The following is a 17,975-nucleotide window of genomic DNA, read 5'->3' on the forward strand; positions in this document are numbered from 1 at the left end:
GGGGGGGGGGGGGGGGGGGGGGAGAGAAAAGACCTACATTGCCCAATTCTCTGAAGCAGGATCTTTTTTCTTTCTTCTATTGACCCAAAGAGATTTTAATGCCACAGGTTCAAGGTGGTTTTAATAGCTTGATTCACGTTAGAGAGAATGCTAGCCAGTTCAGTTTCTCCCTGCATGATGGGATTTGGGATACTGGCAAAAGCACCCCTTTGAGGCGGCTGTGAATATGGGTACAATTGTCTTCCAAACCCTGATTTTTATTTTTATTTTGTGGATGGATGAGATTTCCCAGAAGGTAGATCTGGTTCTTAGAAACTTGCATCAGGCATGTGGAATTGTTAATTAGAAGTTGACATTGGATCCCTTTTCCTGAACTAGCCGTGTAAGGGCAGGTAGATTCCTGCAGGATGAGATAGCTGAACTTGGTCACGACTATTACAGGAGAGATTTTCAGGTGTTTACGAGGATTGGAGGACTGTGTCTAAACTTCAAAAAACATTCAGACTTAGAGAATATAGAATAACAAAGTTGGAAGGGATCTTGGAGGTCTTCTAGTCCAGTCCACTGCTCAAGCGGTGTCTGTCCAATCTCTTAAAAGCCTCCAGTGATGGAGCACCCACAACTTCTAGAGGCAGGTTGTTCCACTGGTTTATTGTCCTCACTGTCAGGAAATTTCTCCTTAGTTCTAGGTTGCTTCTCTCCTTGATCAGTTTCCATCCGTTGCTTCTTGTTCTGCCTTCTGGTGCTTTAGAGAATAGATTGACCCCCCCTCTTCTTTGTGGCAGCCCCTCAAATATTGGAAGATTGCTATCATGTCCCCCCCTCGTCCTTCTCTCTGTTAGAGACATAGCCTGTTCCTGCAACAGTTCATCCTATGTTTTATCCTCCAGTCTCCTAATCATCTTTGTTGACCGAGACTGTCTTCCATCATCATAAGGAATGTAAATTCCAGACTTATGTAGAATGTTAGGACAAACATCTTAACATTGAGAATATGTTGCATGCTCTGATGGGGAAAAAACTGGCTAGAGGGAGAGTTTGGCCTGGCAGGCAACATGGTGGGGCAAGGAATCCTGGCCTGTTCTTACTTGTTTCTCTATAACTTTTGCTTTTCTTTCTGTTTCAGAGACTTCACTTCCCTGAGCAAGGAAAACGTCTTCGAGAACAACGCATTGGTAGGGTGGTTTTTCTCTCCCCTTCGCTTCCTCGTCATTTCCCTCCAGGCTGTTTTTCTTCCCCTTTCTTTCTCCTGAGCACCTTGACCTCAGGTAGATTTGATCAGAACAAACAGATCATAAAACAAATACTCGACCCCATTAACTTTCCTTTAGAAAAATATATATATATATATTAGCAGTTTGCATTTCTTGCGTAGGATTACTCAATTTTTTCCCCTGGGCTTTTTCTGTTTGTTTGCAGCGTTCTTGAACTGTGTTGGTAGAGCAGTTGGGGCCCTTGAGACGCTCCGAACGTGGATGGGCTTCAGGTTGAGGGTGCGGAGGAACCCCAAAGTCTGGCAGAAAGAGATCAAACCTTAAAAATAAGAGGGGAGGGAAAGGTGGATTAATCTTGTAAGTGAACTCAGTCGCGTTCAGTTCAAGGCAGAGGCTGGAAAAACCAGTTTGCCCAGATTACCAGCGCCCTCAATTTGAATGGGGGGGAAAGTTGGCCGAGGATGAGGACCGATCAGTCAATGTCTGGACCGCCCAAAGGCACCAAGAGCAGTCGCCCTCCTGAACCCCGTTTGGCAACAAGCCTGGCTTGATCTGATTTGTTATTTATCTGGATTGGACCGAGTGGATGTGGAATGATAGCTGGGGATTACCGAACGGTAGCTTAGTCTTGGTTTGTGCACCAGGCATATCGTAGTTCTGCAGGCCAGGATTTGCTCCATCCAGGTGGCCCACAAGCCCACAGTGATAGGTAAATAAATACATAAATGTAATTTGGAGTGAAGGTTGTGAAACCTGGCAGTATGAATACAGAAACAGATTTATGGAAGTTGAATTCTTGAATGCAGGTTTTACAGAGTCTTGATGCATCCATCCATCCATCCATCCATCCATCCATCCATCCATCCATCCATCCATCCATCCATCCATCTATCTATCTATCTATCTATCTATCTATCTATCTATCTATCTATCTATCTATCTATCTATCTATCTATATCTCTCTATTTTCATCTCTCTATCCATCTCGATCTATCTCTTCTCTCAGTCTCTGTCTCAGTCTCTCCATCCCCCTCTGCCTCATTTCCATCATCTTTCTTTCTTCTCCCATCTCCATGTTTCTGTTTCACCCTCTCTCTCCACCTCTCCACTTCCATCTTCTCCACCTCTCCACCTCTCTGTCTCAGTCTCTATCTCCATCTCTCCCTCTCCATCCTCTCCTGCTCTTCTCCTGAGGATAGCAGGCCAGCCTTAGTCATTCTCCTCCCTTTATTTCCCTCCTCCCTGCAACCCTGCGAAGCAGATCCGATTTCCGGTGATCCTCCCTGAGAAATCAGAGATCAGATTTAGATGCACATCGTTTCACCCCTTCGCCTCTTGCCAGTCCCAATCTGGCTGCCTGCTGAAAGAGGTTCCCCCTCTAGAAACCAGATCCTCCTCCATCCCCCTTCCTTACTCTGTTTTTTGGAAACCGGAGATCCTTGGATGTGGAGTGCCTGGGAAAGCCAATTGTTGTCAGGAAGAAAAGTCTCCCAGATGTTTGTGAGAAGGAAGCAGGCTTGGACCACCCATCGTCTCCGCACCGGGTCCAACAATCCGAGCGTGGGTTGAGGGCCGGAGGAATGGAATGTCCTGGTGAAGTTGCTGGGCCTCCACGTTGAGTTTCTGTGGCCTGGCTGGTCTTCAACTCCTGGAGCCAGACTTGGAGATGAGATTCTTTTTCAACCACACCAAAGAGCCTTTTTTATGAGGACTAGGAGACTTGGCAGCCTCTCCTCTCTATCGCTGGATTCCATTTGCACGTGCCGGCTTCTCTTTCGTTCCCAGTAGGGAGGCTTCCTCCTGTTTGGTGGAACGGTGCCTTAACCCTGCGGTGAAAATTTTCCTTGACACCGAGGTTGACTTCTGGGGTCTCCCAGGCCACATCAGTCCACTGTTCATGGCAAAAGTCTGTGATCTTGATAGAAAGTGTGTAGTTAGTGGAAAACAAGTTGCAAAACACTTTCTTTGTTTCTTGACCCCGCCAAGGGGATGAGGATGGATTTTCTGGCAGGGGGTTGTTCCGAGGTCACGGTTTCCCTTAGGAGACCAGGATTCAGGACCTGAACTCGTCACAGATTTGGTTGTCCTGCAAAATCCTTTGGCCATGGATCTCCTCTTGCTCGGCTTGGTTAAAGAGAAGGACATCAACTCCACTTCTCTCTTCGCATCTCACAGGCTTTCCGGGTGGCTGAGAAGGAGCTGGGCATCCCGGCTTTGCTGGACGCTGAAGATATGGTGGCCCTTAAAGTGCCCGACCGGCTGAGCATCCTCACTTACGTCTCCCAATATTACAATTACTTCCACGGCAAGTCGCCCAGTGAGTATCTCTCTCTTTCTCGCTCGCTCCCTCCTTCCGAGTGTTGGGCTGAGGTGAAGTCCTGTCCACGCTGTGATGGCTCCTATGAGGCCTCTGAAGACTTTTAGAGGATGGGAAGGATTAAAGAACAACAACACACCCTGCCCCACACAAGATGTAACCAGCTTGACATAAGCCATGGACAGGATAGCTAGAAATGGAGCTTTTATGGGTAGAGGCAGTGTGATAGCCAAGGACTAGAGCAGTGGTTCTCAACCTGTGGGTCGGGACCCCATTTGGGGTCGATCGACCATTTCACGGGGGTCGCCAAGCAAGGCTGTCCGCCATTTTTTTTGTCCGCCGTTTTTTCCCCTTTTCCGGCGGGTGCCTTACCTCCCTTGGGCTGGGCCAGCTGGTGGTCGACCTGCTCCGTCTCTGCCGCTTGCCAGCTACGCCTCGGCCGGCGCAGGGGGCGGAACCACGCATGCGCGGCACTCCCGGGCAGGGAAAGTCCTCGACTTACAACCGGTTGGGTAGTCCTCGACTTACAACCGGTTTAGTCCTTGACTTACGACCGGTTTAGTCCTCGACTTACGACCGGTTGGGGTCGCGGCATTAAAAAGGTTGAGAACCACTGGACTAGAGGCTAGCAAAACTGGAGTGGTAATTGCTGAGACAGTTGGAGGGGAAGGGAAGGGAAGAGAAGGGAAGGGAGGGAAGGGAGGAAGAAAGGAAACAGGGAGGGAAGGAGGGAAGAGAGGAAAGAAGGAATGCCTCTTTAAATTGGGAAAAGAAACATTGATTAAAAAAAACCAGACGGTTATCTCAGTAAGCAATCATCAGCCTTAATAACATAAGGCAGGTAAATCAGATTGCATTTGGTGCCAGTTTTGTGGACTAACATATCCAATCGTGCCCTTTTATGTGTCTTTGATACGATGAGAGCCTTGGCAGCTCAATTCTCTTTTCTTTTCTGCAGTTGGAGGGATGGCTGGAATCAAGCGTCCGGCTTCCCAACCCAGTGAGCAGCCGACCGAGAAAAGAGGGGTTCCTGAGCCGAGGGCCCCGAGCTCAACGCAACCAGCAAGGCCGCCTTTTCTTGAACCCAAAGCAGAACCAGCTGTGGTGGGGCGGAGGCTGGCGATGGACTCCCCTCAGGCAGTCGAAGTACGAAACACCACCCCTTTTGTCCTGGAGGCTGACTCTCTCTCTCTGTGTTTATGACACCGGGGTATTTCAGAACAGAACCTCCATGGATCAGCAGAGTGTATCTTAGAATAATGGCGGCTAAGGGAGGAGGACTCTAATCCTCTCAATCGGTGCTTCTCACCCTTTTTGAACCCATAACACAATATTTTAATAGACCAGTGGCTTGGTTGGCACACCAGAGGATTATTAATCACATATAAGTAATTGTTGACTTACGGCCAAAGTAGGGACTGGAATTTCCATTGTACGTCGTTGCCGTGGTAAGTCAAGTCACCATGTGACTGAACCCGATTTCACAACCGTTTTTACAATGGTTGTAAAGCGAGTTCCCCTTGGCCGTTAAACGAATCGCGCCATCGTTAAATGAATCCACTTTCTCCCAATGGGCGTTTTTTACCGGAAATTGGCCCAAAAAAGTTGCAAATTGTGATGGTATGATTGCAGGATGACGCCACCGGTCATGAATGCGAGGCTAAGCTAATGGGAACAGAGAAGGGAGGGTGTGCCCTGCAAAACAGGGGAGGGGGCTAGAAGGGTCTTGGGCTTGATGGAGGAGGGGGGGCTCCTTTTGAATCCCCTTGTGCCTGTGTCCTCTCCCTCCAGAGACGGGTCTTAGTCGAGAAGAACAATACACAACCCAGCAACTGTGCCATCTGCGGAACTCATGTGCACTTGGTCCAGCGCCTCCTGATGGACGGGAAACTGTATCACAGGAATTGCTTTAGGTATGGGCCTCTGGAGGAGTCGACCGGGAGCTGGCCTTGCCCCCTAGGCCGTGCTTCAGGGGTCTGGCTCGGGGAGGGGTAAGGATGCCGCAAGGATTGGGTTGTCTGTAAAGTCCACTCTGGCCCAGTCTTTCTCCGCCTTACCCACTTTAAGACGGGCGGACTTCAACTCCCAGAATTCCCAGCCAGCCAATCTGATCCCCCTCTTAGATGGTCACGTTTGGTCCAAACTTTTGCTTCCAGGTGCAAAAAATGTTCCAGCACTTTACAAAGAGGAAACTACCAAGCTGGGCTTAGCCCGGGCACCTTCGTTTGTAACCGACACGCAGGGGCTGCACCTGCCCAGGTTCCTTCTGCCCAGGAGAGCAGGGCGGAGAAGAAGACCACCACCACTTCCAAGACCCCCTCAGGGAACTCTGGGAAGGGGCTGGAACTGCCGCAGGCAGCATCCCCAGTGCCCAAACCACGTAGGGTCTTCCAAAACCACGTGACCCCCCAACCAGCAGCCCCTCAGCCACCACCCAATTCCTGGAGTCCTAAAACCGGCAGGGTCTCCACAAGCCCGAGTCTGTCTCGCTCGCACCCTCCTGCCCCGAGTGCGGATCCCCCCGTGGCTTCCTCTTCGACGGAGGTGCGCTCCAGGATCCAGCAGGCTCGGGAGAAATTCTTCCAGGCTGATCCAGCCTCTTCTGGCTTCCCTGCGCGAAAACCTGAACCGGCGAGAAATCACAGCAGCTCTCCTGTCCAGCCTACCCAGGTCCCTGAGAAAACACCCCTCTCTCGAACTCAGCTCCCGGTCAGCATCAGCATCAACAGCACCAGTGACAGCAAGAAAGACGAAGCACGGAGCATCCTTCAGCGCTTCTTACCGGGACCGCAGCCCTCGGCCAGCCAGCCGGGAGGGGTTAGCAGCGCTGCGGTGCCCCGATCTTTGGCTTACAACAGGTGAGCCTTCGGTGTTCCACTGGCATTTACTGTACTTACTTGTATTCTGGCTTTTTATTATTCTTACAAATAACTCCAGGTGGCAAAAAATTCCTCCTATTTTTCCCACCACAACCCTGTGAGGTAGGTTGGGCTGAGAGAGAATAATTGACCCAACGTCACCCAGGTGGCTTTCATGGCTAAGGCGGGACTAGAACTCACCATCTCTTGGTGATTGACTCAAAATCACCCAGCCGGCTTTCACAGTTAAGGCAGGACTAGAACTCATTGCCTTCTAGGCAGCTTTCCTGGCTAAGGCTAGAATTAGACTAGACTAGAACTCACTGTCTCCCGGTGATTGACTCGGTCACCCATCCAGCTTTCACAGTTAAGGTGGGACTAGAACTCACCGTCTCCTGGTGATTGGCCCAAAGTCACCCAGTTGGCTTTCGTGGCTAAGGCTAGAACTAGACTAGACTAGAACTCGCCGTCTCCTGGCCCAAAGTTACAGATGGCTTTCGTGGCTAAAGCAGAACTAGAACTCACCATCTCCTGCTTTTTAGTTTGGTGCCTTCAGCACTGGACCAAACTGGGTCTCCTTAAATTGCAGATTTGAGTTTGCAAAGAGGGGTGTTTGTGGGCCGACACACCCCGGAATGGTCAAAAGTGCAACTTTACCTCTTACAAATTGGTTTGGTAGGGAATCTGTGGATTATGATTTTATTTCTTTATTAAATGTATATGCTGGAAGAGGGCGGTTTCGGAACTCGGTTCCCATGCTTCCAAGACGGCCAGGTTCTGTGTCTTCTTAATTCAGCCAAGAAGCTAGTAACCATCTTTTCTTTCCAGCAACCCATCTTCTCCTGCCCTCTCCAGTTCGCGGGGTCTGCAACCCCAGAATCCTCCAGCTAGCAAAGCCTTTAACAAGCCAGCTTTCGCAGACGCTGAAAGAGGGGCAGAAACACCCCATTGGGTCAGGAATCTCCCCAAGGATCCTAGCCACAAAGTGGAGGTTGGAGCTGAGCCCCAGAGCAAAGTCAAGGATGGGTCCATTGCCACATTGGCCCACACTGGACGTAAATTGGACACCAAGGTGGTGGTTAAAGGTAGGAAGCAGCCATCCAGGTGCCTGTGATGAGTTGGGTGTCACATCCTGACTTGAATCCCCGATCAAAGAGAGTCAATTGAATGGTCTCAATCCTAGTTAATGTTTAAACCGGGGATTCTCAATCTGGGCAACGTTAAGATGGGTGGGCTTCAACTCCCAGAATTCCCCAGCCAGCCATGGGATGGGATGGATGGAGGCAGCCGAGAAATCCAATTCTACCCTTTTTTAAAAAAAATAAATCAACAAATCTCAAAGATTTTGGTTCTATAAACTGCATACTTACAAGCACAATTTTGCAGAATCGGCATGTTTGCACACCCACTCCCTAATTCACTCACTCCACATGATGGTTGGGATTCGGGAGGAGGAGGAGGAGGAGGAGGAGGAGGAGGAGGAGGCAAACCTTGAATGCTGGTTTATGCTTCACCCTCCTTTGCGTGTTTCTCATTCAGTGAAAAACGTCAGTGGGGCAGAAGAGAAATTGGAGAATCCAGAAGACTGGAGAGCGAAGCTGAAGCCAGTCAAGTGAGTGCTAAAAAGAAGGAAAGCAAAATCTAAGGGGTAGAATAGAACTGGAAGGGACCTTGGAGGTCTTGTAGTCCAGCCCCCTGCTCAAGCAGGAGACCCTAGACCAGGGGTGTCAAACTGCCGACCCACAGGCCAGACGCGTCACACAGAAGCCGCGGGCGCCACCCCATTGCCGGCAATGGCAAAACAGTCCTGATAACGTTGCGCGACGTCACGTGACGTCGCATGTTTGACATGTCTGCCCTAGACCATTTCAGACAGGTGACTGTCCAATCTCTTCTTAAAAACCTCCAGTGATGGAACATCCACAACTTCTGGTGGCAAGCAGTTCCACTGGTTAATTGTCCTCACTGTTAGGAAGTTTCTCCTTAATTCCTGGTTGCTTCTCTCCTTGATTGGTTTCCATCCGTTGTTTTTTGTCCTGCCTTCTGGTGCTTTGGAAAACAAGTTGACCCCCCCTCCTCTTTGTGGCAGCCCCTCAAATACTGGAAGTCTGCTGTCATGTCCCCCCTAAATCCGTCTTTTCTCTAGACTGGCCATTCCCAAATCCTGCAACCGTTCTTCGTATGTTTTAGTCTCCAGGCCTTTAATCATCTTAGTTGCTCTTCTTTGCAATTTTTCCAAAGTCTCAACATCTTTTTTGCAATGTGGTGACCAAAATTGGATGCAGTTATTCCAGATGTGACCTTACTAAGGATTTATAAAGCGGTTCTAATGCTACATGTGATTTGATTTGCAGAGTCCAGTATGGGACTGCCAAATTCTGCCTGCCTTGGCCCAAAATGTTGGTTAGGGCCTGTGCTAACGGCCTCTCTCCTTTTCTGCAGACCCCCCCATCAGGACGCAGCCAAGCCGTCTCCAAAACCTGCCGATGTTCACAAAGTGTTGATCAACATAGAGGTGAAACCTGGACAAAACGACAAAAAGCCGCCTCTTTTGGTCATCTCCCCGGCAGCTCCTAACTCTGGTATGACTAACTGTGCTTTGACAGGATCTGGGTAATTCCCATAGGAAAAAAACTGGCAGTTTTTTCCCCTTTGGGCTTTCAAAGCCTTTCAAGCAAGACGCTAGTCCTCATGAAGGGGAGAGAACTCCCGATTGCTCAGTTTTCTCTATTTCGGCTTGCCTGATTGGGCCCGACCTGTGGTAACTTTGTCCTCTCCTGGGCACATCCTCCTTGAGAAGGATCTCGCCCATCGGGATGGCTGAAAGCTGAATCGGAACTCAAGTCCACGCTCATAAATTGGGTTTTCTCTCCTTTTTGTTTCCATCATAGCACCGCTGGCTGTCCAGCTCCCGAAGAAGAAGCTGTTGGTGCCACAGCTGGATGCCTCCATCAGCTGGCAGAAAGAGAAGCTGCCGTGGGAATCTCAGCCAGCCACTGCCAAAGCAGAGAAATGGAGTCCCTCGAAAACAGTGGTTGCGGCCGGTCAGTTTCTCTCATCGTTTCCATTAGACTCTTGAGTATCTGACACTGCTGTACTACCGTTCTCATCAGCCCCAGCTAGGAGGGCCATTGCTGAGGGACGCTGGGAATTGTAGTTCAGCAACATCTGGAAGGCCGTCGGACAGCAACTGAACCTTTCCCTCTTCGTTTTCAGCCCAGCCGTCGTCTCCGGGAACCTTCTGGAAGCATCCGGGTGATCAAGCCGTCTCTCCCACCAAGGTAGGCTATGGATTCAAGCCGAGCTGCCGGCCTACCTTGCAGGATTGTCGGGATGCCAAACCGCCCTGAGCCTCAGGGTGGCGAATCAGATGCCTTTAACTCTTTGATGCCTTTCAGCTCCACCCGGATTACATCCCCGAGGAAGAGATCCGGAAAGAAATCCGGCAGATCGAAAGAGATCTGGACAAGCTGGAGCAGAAGGGGATCACCTTGGAGAAACAGCTGCGGGCTTGCGAGGGAGGTGAGGGGGTCCTTGCCAAACTGACAACAGCCCAAAGATGGTGCTTTCTGGTCTTCTTTTGAAAAAAAAAGGTTTGCCCAAGGTCCAGGTTTCTAGTCCTTATGGAGACCCGGAAGGCTAGAATACGTGGCTTCTTTTTTCTTCTTTAATAACAAACAAGATTAAGGGAAGTTTTCCAAGTTAGGCGATTTTTCTTCTGTAGAGGCGGGTGCTGGGTTATTTTCCCACCTGGCCTACCTTACAGGGTCTGTCTGTGGTTCTTTGTGGCGGATGGTGCCTCATTTGACCTCTTTCTCGGATCTTGTACACAGACGATTCCGAAGATGCCCTGATGGTGGAATGGTTCAAACTGATCCACGAGAAGCAGCTCTTGCTGAGACGGGAATCCGAATTGATGCACAAGTGAGTGGAACTGGATGGGGCAAGCAAAGTGGCCGGTTCAGGGCACCTGGGCAGCCAGTTGCCGACTAGGGTAGGATTTGGGCTCCCTTTTTAAACCCAACAGGTCGTGACAGGTAGTTCTCCTTTGGTGACTTTCTTGTTTATTGACCGTTTGCAGTCCTCATTTAGCGACTCTTAATTATCGACCGTTTGCAGTTACGACAGCGAAAAAAAGTAGCTTTACGAGCAGTCCTCTCATTTATGACTTTTGCAGACCTGTAAAGCAACGGAAAGCTGAAGTCATAAGTAGACTTGTGGTTTTGCTTAGCAGCCATTTCGCTTTACGACCAAGTTGCCTATCCCTTGTGGCCGCTAAGCAAGCATGTGTTTCTTTTCCTTCACGGCCCCTATTCTTTGATAGAAAGTTGTTTGAAACAGGAATGCTTTCCTTCCTTCCCCCCCAATTTTAAAAATATCTTTTCTTATTTCTTATCTTTTCTGCTGCCCTGTATTTTTCTTCCCTTTTTTTGAAATTATTTTTATTGTATGGTAAAATTCTACTCAAAATAATAATAATAATAAGAAAAAGATGTCGTAGAATCCTTCCAGCTATCACTTCAGGAGGGCTCCAAAACTTTGGACCGGCCCCACGTGCGAATCTGGATCCCTTAAAGTAACGCTTCTCTCCTGCAGGATAAACCAGCAGAAACTGGAAGTAAAGCAGTGGGACATTGAGACCGAACTTCGGAGTCTCATCAGCAAAGCTGGTGAGTCTCCCATCCCTCCTCTTCTTGGCATGCTTCATGGTTATGATTCCTCCAGCTGGGAAGAACTTCCATTTTTTTCTCTCCACCTTCTCCAACCTATTTTACAACACAGCAAATGTGCCAGGAAGCTCAGTGGAGAACAAGGAAAGAGAAACAGATATACAGATCCCATCCCAGTTTAAGCCCATTATCTTGAAGGTAAAATAGAGGCCCCACAAGGAAAGCAAGCTTGCCTTCCACCGACTCTGATGCTGACTCCCTTTTGTGGTTTCATCCCTTTTGTGGTGGTGAAGGGCCTGGTGCATCCCAGCAGGTGTTTATAAAAACTGAAAGAAAGGAAGAAAGAAAGAAAGAAAGAAAGAAAGAAGGAAGGAAGGAAGGAAAAAAGAAAGAAAAGAAGAAAGGAAAGAAAGGGAGGGAGAAAGAAAGGAAGGAAGGAAGGAAAGAAAGAGGGAGGAAGGAAGGAAGGAAGGAAGGAAGGAAAGAAAGGGAGGAAGGAAGGAAGGAAGGAAGGAAGGAAGGAAGGAAGGAAGGAAGGAAGGAAGGAAAGGAAGGAAGGAAGGGATTATTGGCAGGTGTTTTTAGGCAAAAAGTTGAACTTTTTGATCCAACCTGGCCTTTTCCTTAGCAGGACCCCCTTTTCCAGAACTTCAGAACTTCTTCTGTCCTCCTTTCTCTTAACCATTCCTGAATCTTCCCTCCAAGGTCATCCACGGTTATCTTAACACAACACAACCCTTGGGAGAGCCTTCCATTGTTTTGTTTTGTGTTGTGATTTATTTCTTTAACATATAACTCTGGTCCTTCCCCTGCCGCCCAGATAACTTGAAGACCGCGAAGGAGAAGGCTCGGGAGAAGGAACTTCTCGACTCGTACTTGGACACGGTCAACAATCGGAACAAAATCGTCGAAGACCTGGATGAGGACAGACTCAGGTACGAAGGGGTGGAGGAAGGCAGGGGGACTGGAGGGACAGCCCTTGCCCAGCCCTCGGTTTCCCAGCAAGGTAGGCTGGCGAATTCTGGGATTTGAAGTCCACACGTCTTTCAACCTGCCCAGGTTGGGGAACTTGGCTGAAGGAAGCTATCGCTTGCCTTGCCGTTTGCAATTTTCCCGTTTCCTTCAGAAGTAGTTACCTCGAAAAAGGACCTTCCTGGCCTTAGGCCTTTCAAAGGGGGGGGTCAAGAGCCCTCCTGAGAAACCTGAGCAGCTCCTTTCTGCCAAACGAGGTTCACAGGTCTGGCTTTTTGGCAAGTGTCTTGGAGTAATTAGGGCTGATTGTCGGTACTTTCTGGCTGCAGTTGCGTTGCTAATTGTGAAGGTGGGCTCACTGGGCCGAGGCCGCAGACACCGTACCAGGAAGCTATTTGTGCATCTGGCAGGGGCGGGGCTCTCCTTTCTCCCGAAGCTTTTAGTTCAACATCTGGAGTGCTCGTCCTGTTCCAGGTGTTGGACTAGCTGCTCTGCTTCCTTCCGTAGGGAGCTGGAAGAAGATGAGATGTTCGTTGACATGATCAAGAAGTTTGGTGAGTCTCAACCCTACAAGGTAGATCACACTAAGCCAGGGATGGCGAACCTTTTAGAGACCCAGTGCCCAAACTGCAACCTAAGACCCACTTATTTATCACTGGGTGCCGGGTGGGCATTGCTGCGGTGGTCATGGCAGAGTGGGTGGGTGGGGCCAGGACGGCAAGGGCCAGTCCCTCGCCATCTCTGGGGCATGGCACACGTGCCCACAGAAAGGGCTCCGAGTGCCGCCTCTGGCACGCATGCCATAGGTTCGCCACCACTGCACTAAGCCATTTGGGTCAAGGCTACTTTTTGCCCTAATGCTACCGTTGTAACTTTTTTCACGGCTGTTGCAACTTTGAACAGTCACTAATGGAACGGTTAAGTCCAGAACTGGGCGCTCCATCACTGGAGATTTTCAAGAAGAGACTAGACATCCACCTGTCTGAGACAGTATAGGTTCTCCTGCTTGAGCAGGGGGCTGGACTAGAAGACCTCCAAGGTCCCTTCCAGCTTCTATTCTATTCTACCTTTAGCAGCAGCCCTCATGTAATGACTGATCGATGGTTTAAGGAGGTGTTTCTTCCCCGCAGGTGTGTCTCGCAGCCCCCAGGACAATGAAAAAAGGAAAAACAAATTTGGCTCTTTCGGAATATGGAAAACCAAGAACTGAATCCAGGAGGGGATGCAACCTAAGGAGCTGCATCACCTGAAACGACGGATCTATTTGCTGTTCAGATAACTTTGTTTCCAAGGAGGAGAAGGGGTTTAGCTGCTCCACGAAGAGGTGTGTGTGTGTGTGTGGAGGGGGAATTGAAGCAGAAGCAGATCTCCCAGGAAATCTAGCCGTGCTTGGATAGTGGGGAGCAAAGCCCTGGGGTGAAATATAGGCTCTGAATGCAGCCACTCCTCTTTGCCTTTTGGAATTTGCCAAAAATCCAAGTGCAGTTTGAGCATCTTCAAACAAAGCTTTGAAGCAAAGACCTCGCACGGATTCTTTTTTTTTCCCCCATCTGCAGGAGAATTTGGCACATATGGCTGCCCCCCCATTTTTTTCCCCCTGCCAGGACTGTACCATTTCATTTTGCCCAGAAGAGAAAAACTTCCCTTCCTACTATAAATAAATCTCTTTCCATTGCTCTCCTTCCAAGGATTTGGGTGCCATCCCTGGGAGAAATCACCTTCTGGACACTAGGTGGCGCTGTAGCTCTCAGCAGGCCTGTTTGCCAGCGACTTCTGGGGGGGGGGGGAGAAATTCTCAGGAATTTTCATTCAAAAATCATCACCACAATCGCCACGTGTGCGTCTATTTCCATGATTTGGAGAATCCCAGCCACCAGATTTACTCCAGAATCTGGCCTGCGGGATGATCCCAATGGACTGGTGTTTTTTGTTTTTTTTTTACTTTTGTACATTATAATAAATCTAGAATGTTTTACGACTGACAATTTGCAAATTTCGAGGGAAGGGGTGGTGGATGTCAGTGCCTTTTCTAAAACCTAGATGTCATCTCCTGGGTGGTCCAGAAGCCCGAGGCAGAAACCGTTTGGAAGCTAAGAAGAAGAAGGAAGAGGATGAGCAGGAGGAAATAGATTTCTTATAACCAGGAGCATTTTTTCATTAAAATGGTAACCTATTCAGATGTTTGAGGGGTCGGCGCCCCGGTTGCTAAGGATAGGAGAGAAATACTTGAAATAACTTGCCAGACAATTGACTCAGAAAGTTGCCCTGAAGTCCAGGTAGATCACAACCTCTTTTTAAACCAGTCTTGGTGGACTTAGCTGGGAGAAAACACCGAATAGGATGCAGTTGGAGATAACTCTGGATAACTAGAGTGAAATTCTGCTTTGGATAGGAGAAAAACATCTCCTTTTAGGACTCTTGACCCCCAGGAGAACCACAGAAGCCTAATGAGATGAAGGTGGACCAGCAGAGAGGTGGACTTGACCTGGAAACCATGGAGACATCAGACTGGAAACTGGTATATTTATCCAGAAGTTGGTGCACGACCTGAAACAGACAAGGGTCATGAGCAAACCAAATCAGGCATTTGGGGCAGAAGATCCAGAGAACCTGATGATGGTGAGGAGCAGGCATGAAGATTAGGGCTTCTGTACAACCTGGCCTTCAAAGATTGCTCCCTTTGAGTCAACTGACAGGGCTTGGGTGGGCCAGAAGGATGGAAAATCTAGCTCCAGGTTCTTGGAATGATGGACCTAGACCATGAGAGAAGCACCCAATGCAGGAGTTCAGGAGACTTCCTTAAGGGACAGGAGCTTCACGGAACTGGCCAACTGAGGACCAAGCCCAACGAAGTCCAGGAAACCTCAGACTTTGACCCAACCTCTTTCAACTTTCACATCTTTGCAAGGTGACTGCATGACCCAAGCCCCTTGCCCATTATTCTGAGGATTTTGGAGTTGGTGGGAGAGGCCGGTGGGCTTTTCCAGGATCTGGAGTCTGCTAAGGACCGTTTTTAGCCAAAAAATAAAAAAAAAAATGGAGAAGGAACGCTTGGCAGGCGAGAAGCAGCAGATGCTTCCTCCCCGCCTTTCGTTCTTGCCCTTCTTTTGTTTGTGTTCGTTTTATGTGTGCGAGTGTGTCATTTCAATTTAAGCAATGCTCTTTTTCCTCCGCAACATAAAACATTTAGCAATGAATTGATTACGATTCCATTTGATTGCCGGCAGTTAGAATGAGCAGCAAGCGAGCAGAGAACACAGGAATGACAGACGGCGGAGGGAAAATGTCGGTTTCCAGGCACCCTCACAACAACACAAAAATCTTGGGTTTCTATCTCGTCAAATGTGGCTCAGTGGCAGGATTACCACATCCTGGCAGTATAGGTTTTTTTGTTTTTGTTTGTTGTTTAAGTGGGAATATTCCAGACGCAAAATTTTCAGGACAGTAAACATCAGTGGAGGCTCCCAGGTCAAACTGGACGGATAAAATTATAAATTCACCACCATCATTTTTTTTAAATCTTTTTTTTGAAAAGAAAGTCCTTTCCATTCTGTTGATGGAAGAATTTGGGAAAGGCTTTCAGTTGCACATAGGAGGGTGCATGTAGATATTTGGGTCTGGGCCTGAATTTAGCTGCTGTGTCCAAGTGTAATAAGTCCAATTGTTCCCGGCATGGAGCAGATCGTGGATCTTTTGTGGTGCTTTAAAAGGAGCAATCTGGTTCAGAAGATCTTTTGCAACTCCTATTTGCTCCATACCTACTGTTGCCCCAAACACTAAACTTCTCCTCCTTCAGTTGACGGATTGGGCCATTTTGCAACGTCTCCACTTATCTTGAGCTGCTGGATATAGGCTGCGTAGTCCAGAAGGCAGCAAAGTTATCTGGATGTACCCCCTACATCCAGACCAATAATTTATCTCCTTCCTGGGATCAAGGCTGGTGAAGCTTCTTCGTTCATGGTTATCCCCATCTCCTCACTGATGTTGACTTGAGGGTCTTCAGAAATAATCCCCCTATAGAATAGGATCCCCAAACTGATGGGATAGCAGATGTTGTTGGGTTAGATAACCCAGTCAATGCCTTTCAGACCTGGCCAAAAACAGTCAGAAGGATCTTGGTAGCTTATCTGTGGATAGAGTTGAGGAGAACGGTGATGCGTCCTGGCTCAGATACATCTAGCAGAAGAACGGATGACGTGAGCAGAGCTGGAGAAGCAACGCTTCAAAGGCCAGCCCTGTCCTAGGTATGTGGTCAAGATGAAAGCTCTCAATGTCGATCTTCTGCAGAAGAACACGGAGACTTTTCCCGGAGTTGGCANTCTGGAGAACAGACAATGGAGGGCCAGTTTTGGCTTGTGCGCCTCACTTCTTGTCCTCCTGCTTCTTTTTATAGAACCGTTTGGCAAGACGGTAGCAAGGAAAACGTAGAGCTGGGTTTCTCCACCTTGGCAGCTGGAGGTCTGGACTTCAATTCCCAGCATTCCCCAGTCGGCACGAGGCGGAGAGTCCCTGTTCTCACTGCCGGAGCTGAGCTTTTGTTCCAAAGTAGGAGTAATTTTTTGGGGGGACAATGCACAAAATAGGAACCAGCGTTTCATCGTATCTTCTGGCATACATTCTTAGAGGCCCTTTCTGCCCTTTAAATCAAGTATGTTCGGAGTAAACTTTAAAAAAAATAAAATAAAAGATTGTGCAAATAAAAGATTGTGCAAAGTTCTAAGAAAGGGGAGGCAGGACATTTTGCAGACCCATGGTTATTTGCTTATTTAAGTATATATATATATATATATATATATATATATATATATATATATATATATATATATATATATATATACACACACACACACACACACACACACACACACACACACACACACACACACACACACACACACACACATACTCAAGCCAGAGATTGCACAAACCTGCTTATTTAGCCAAGCCAGTCAGTCATCATCCTAGGAGTAACTTGAAGGAATTTCTCCACTCGCCTGTCCTGGCAGAGCTTTCTGGAGGCCCCAGGAAAGACCTCCAAGTATGGGGTGGGACAAATAGAGGGGGACTCTCCGAAGGACCCCTGTGGAAGTTTGATGGATGTCAAGAGTAAAACACATAAATGAAACATGGCTAAAGCCCGTATCAAGGGAGTCACTTAATTAACCAGTCTTGATCAAACAATATGAATTAATAGCCCAAGTTTGAGAGAGTGGAATGAAGGCATTTAAAGAAAGCAGCACGCTCAGCTGCGTTATCCGTTTCCTTCAGCAAGGACTTTGAAGTCAAAGGAAGCCATGACAAGGAACCGTCTAAAAGAAAGGGAAAGAAAGAAAGAAAAAGAAAGAGAGAAGGAAGAAAAGAAAGAAAGAAAAAGAAAGAGAAGGAAGAAAGAAAGAGGAAAAGAAAGAAAAAGAAAGAGAAGGAAGAAAGAAAGAGGAAAAGAAAGAAAAAAAAGAAAAAGAAAGAAAAAAAGATTTTTTCCCACCAAGTCCTTTGGAAACTTCTATCGCTCCCTTTGAAAGCTTCAACCACCATCATTTTCGATTGGGGAGACCAGCCAGGCCAAATTCCACCGCCATTCCCTCCGACTCTTGGTGCTCCCCTTTAATTTTCAACCGGCTTCCTCTGAAGGCAACTGCGGTATCCATCCCAGCAGATGACCCAAACCTTGGCAGGTGATTTGAGGAGCAGACAGGGGAGGTTGGTCCTATTCTTCTGCCACAGTTCCAGCTCAGGTTTTCCCACCCCACCCCACCCCACCCCACCCTCCCAGGGCCGTCTGAAGGGTCAAAGGGCAGCTCCTCCCCCTACCCACCCACCCACCCTGCTGTTGTATTTCCCGGCTGCCATTCTGGAGGTGATAATATAATTCACGTCAGAAGAGTTAGTGGGCTGAAAATGAATTGGCGAAGTCAATCCAGAGGGTATAAATGAATTAGCATGT

The 17,975-nt window shown here is 48.3% G+C and overlaps 1 protein-coding gene across 1 annotated transcript in view; it reads left to right on the top strand.

The window, feature by feature from the left end:
- LOC114923650 (MICAL-like protein 2) overlaps positions 1-13,573 on the top strand; it is a gene marked incomplete at its 5' end in the record, with an annotated part of 19,706 nt that extends 6,133 nt beyond the window's left edge. The window contains 17 exons of the mRNA XM_029286920.1: positions 1,127-1,175; positions 3,390-3,531; positions 4,490-4,677; positions 5,323-5,444; positions 5,688-5,790; positions 6,235-6,389; positions 7,347-7,474; positions 7,929-8,001; positions 8,832-8,971; positions 9,281-9,433; positions 9,606-9,670; positions 9,788-9,911; positions 10,223-10,313; positions 10,986-11,059; positions 11,880-11,994; positions 12,539-12,585; positions 13,162-13,573. Of these exons, the coding sequence (XP_029142753.1) occupies positions 1,127-1,175; positions 3,390-3,531; positions 4,490-4,677; positions 5,323-5,444; positions 5,688-5,790; positions 6,235-6,389; positions 7,347-7,474; positions 7,929-8,001; positions 8,832-8,971; positions 9,281-9,433; positions 9,606-9,670; positions 9,788-9,911; positions 10,223-10,313; positions 10,986-11,059; positions 11,880-11,994; positions 12,539-12,585; positions 13,162-13,241 (1,849 nt within the window). The remainder of the gene's footprint in view (positions 1-1,126; positions 1,176-3,389; positions 3,532-4,489; positions 4,678-5,322; positions 5,445-5,687; positions 5,791-6,234; positions 6,390-7,346; positions 7,475-7,928; positions 8,002-8,831; positions 8,972-9,280; positions 9,434-9,605; positions 9,671-9,787; positions 9,912-10,222; positions 10,314-10,985; positions 11,060-11,879; positions 11,995-12,538; positions 12,586-13,161) is intronic.
- Between the last annotated feature and the right edge of the window lie 4,402 nt (positions 13,574-17,975).

This window comes from Protobothrops mucrosquamatus, unplaced genomic scaffold, assembly GCF_001527695.2.
Source record: "Protobothrops mucrosquamatus isolate PMUCROS unplaced genomic scaffold, P.Mucros_1.0 scaffold5936, whole genome shotgun sequence".
NCBI classification, from domain to species: Eukaryota; Metazoa; Chordata; class Lepidosauria; order Squamata; family Viperidae; genus Protobothrops; species Protobothrops mucrosquamatus.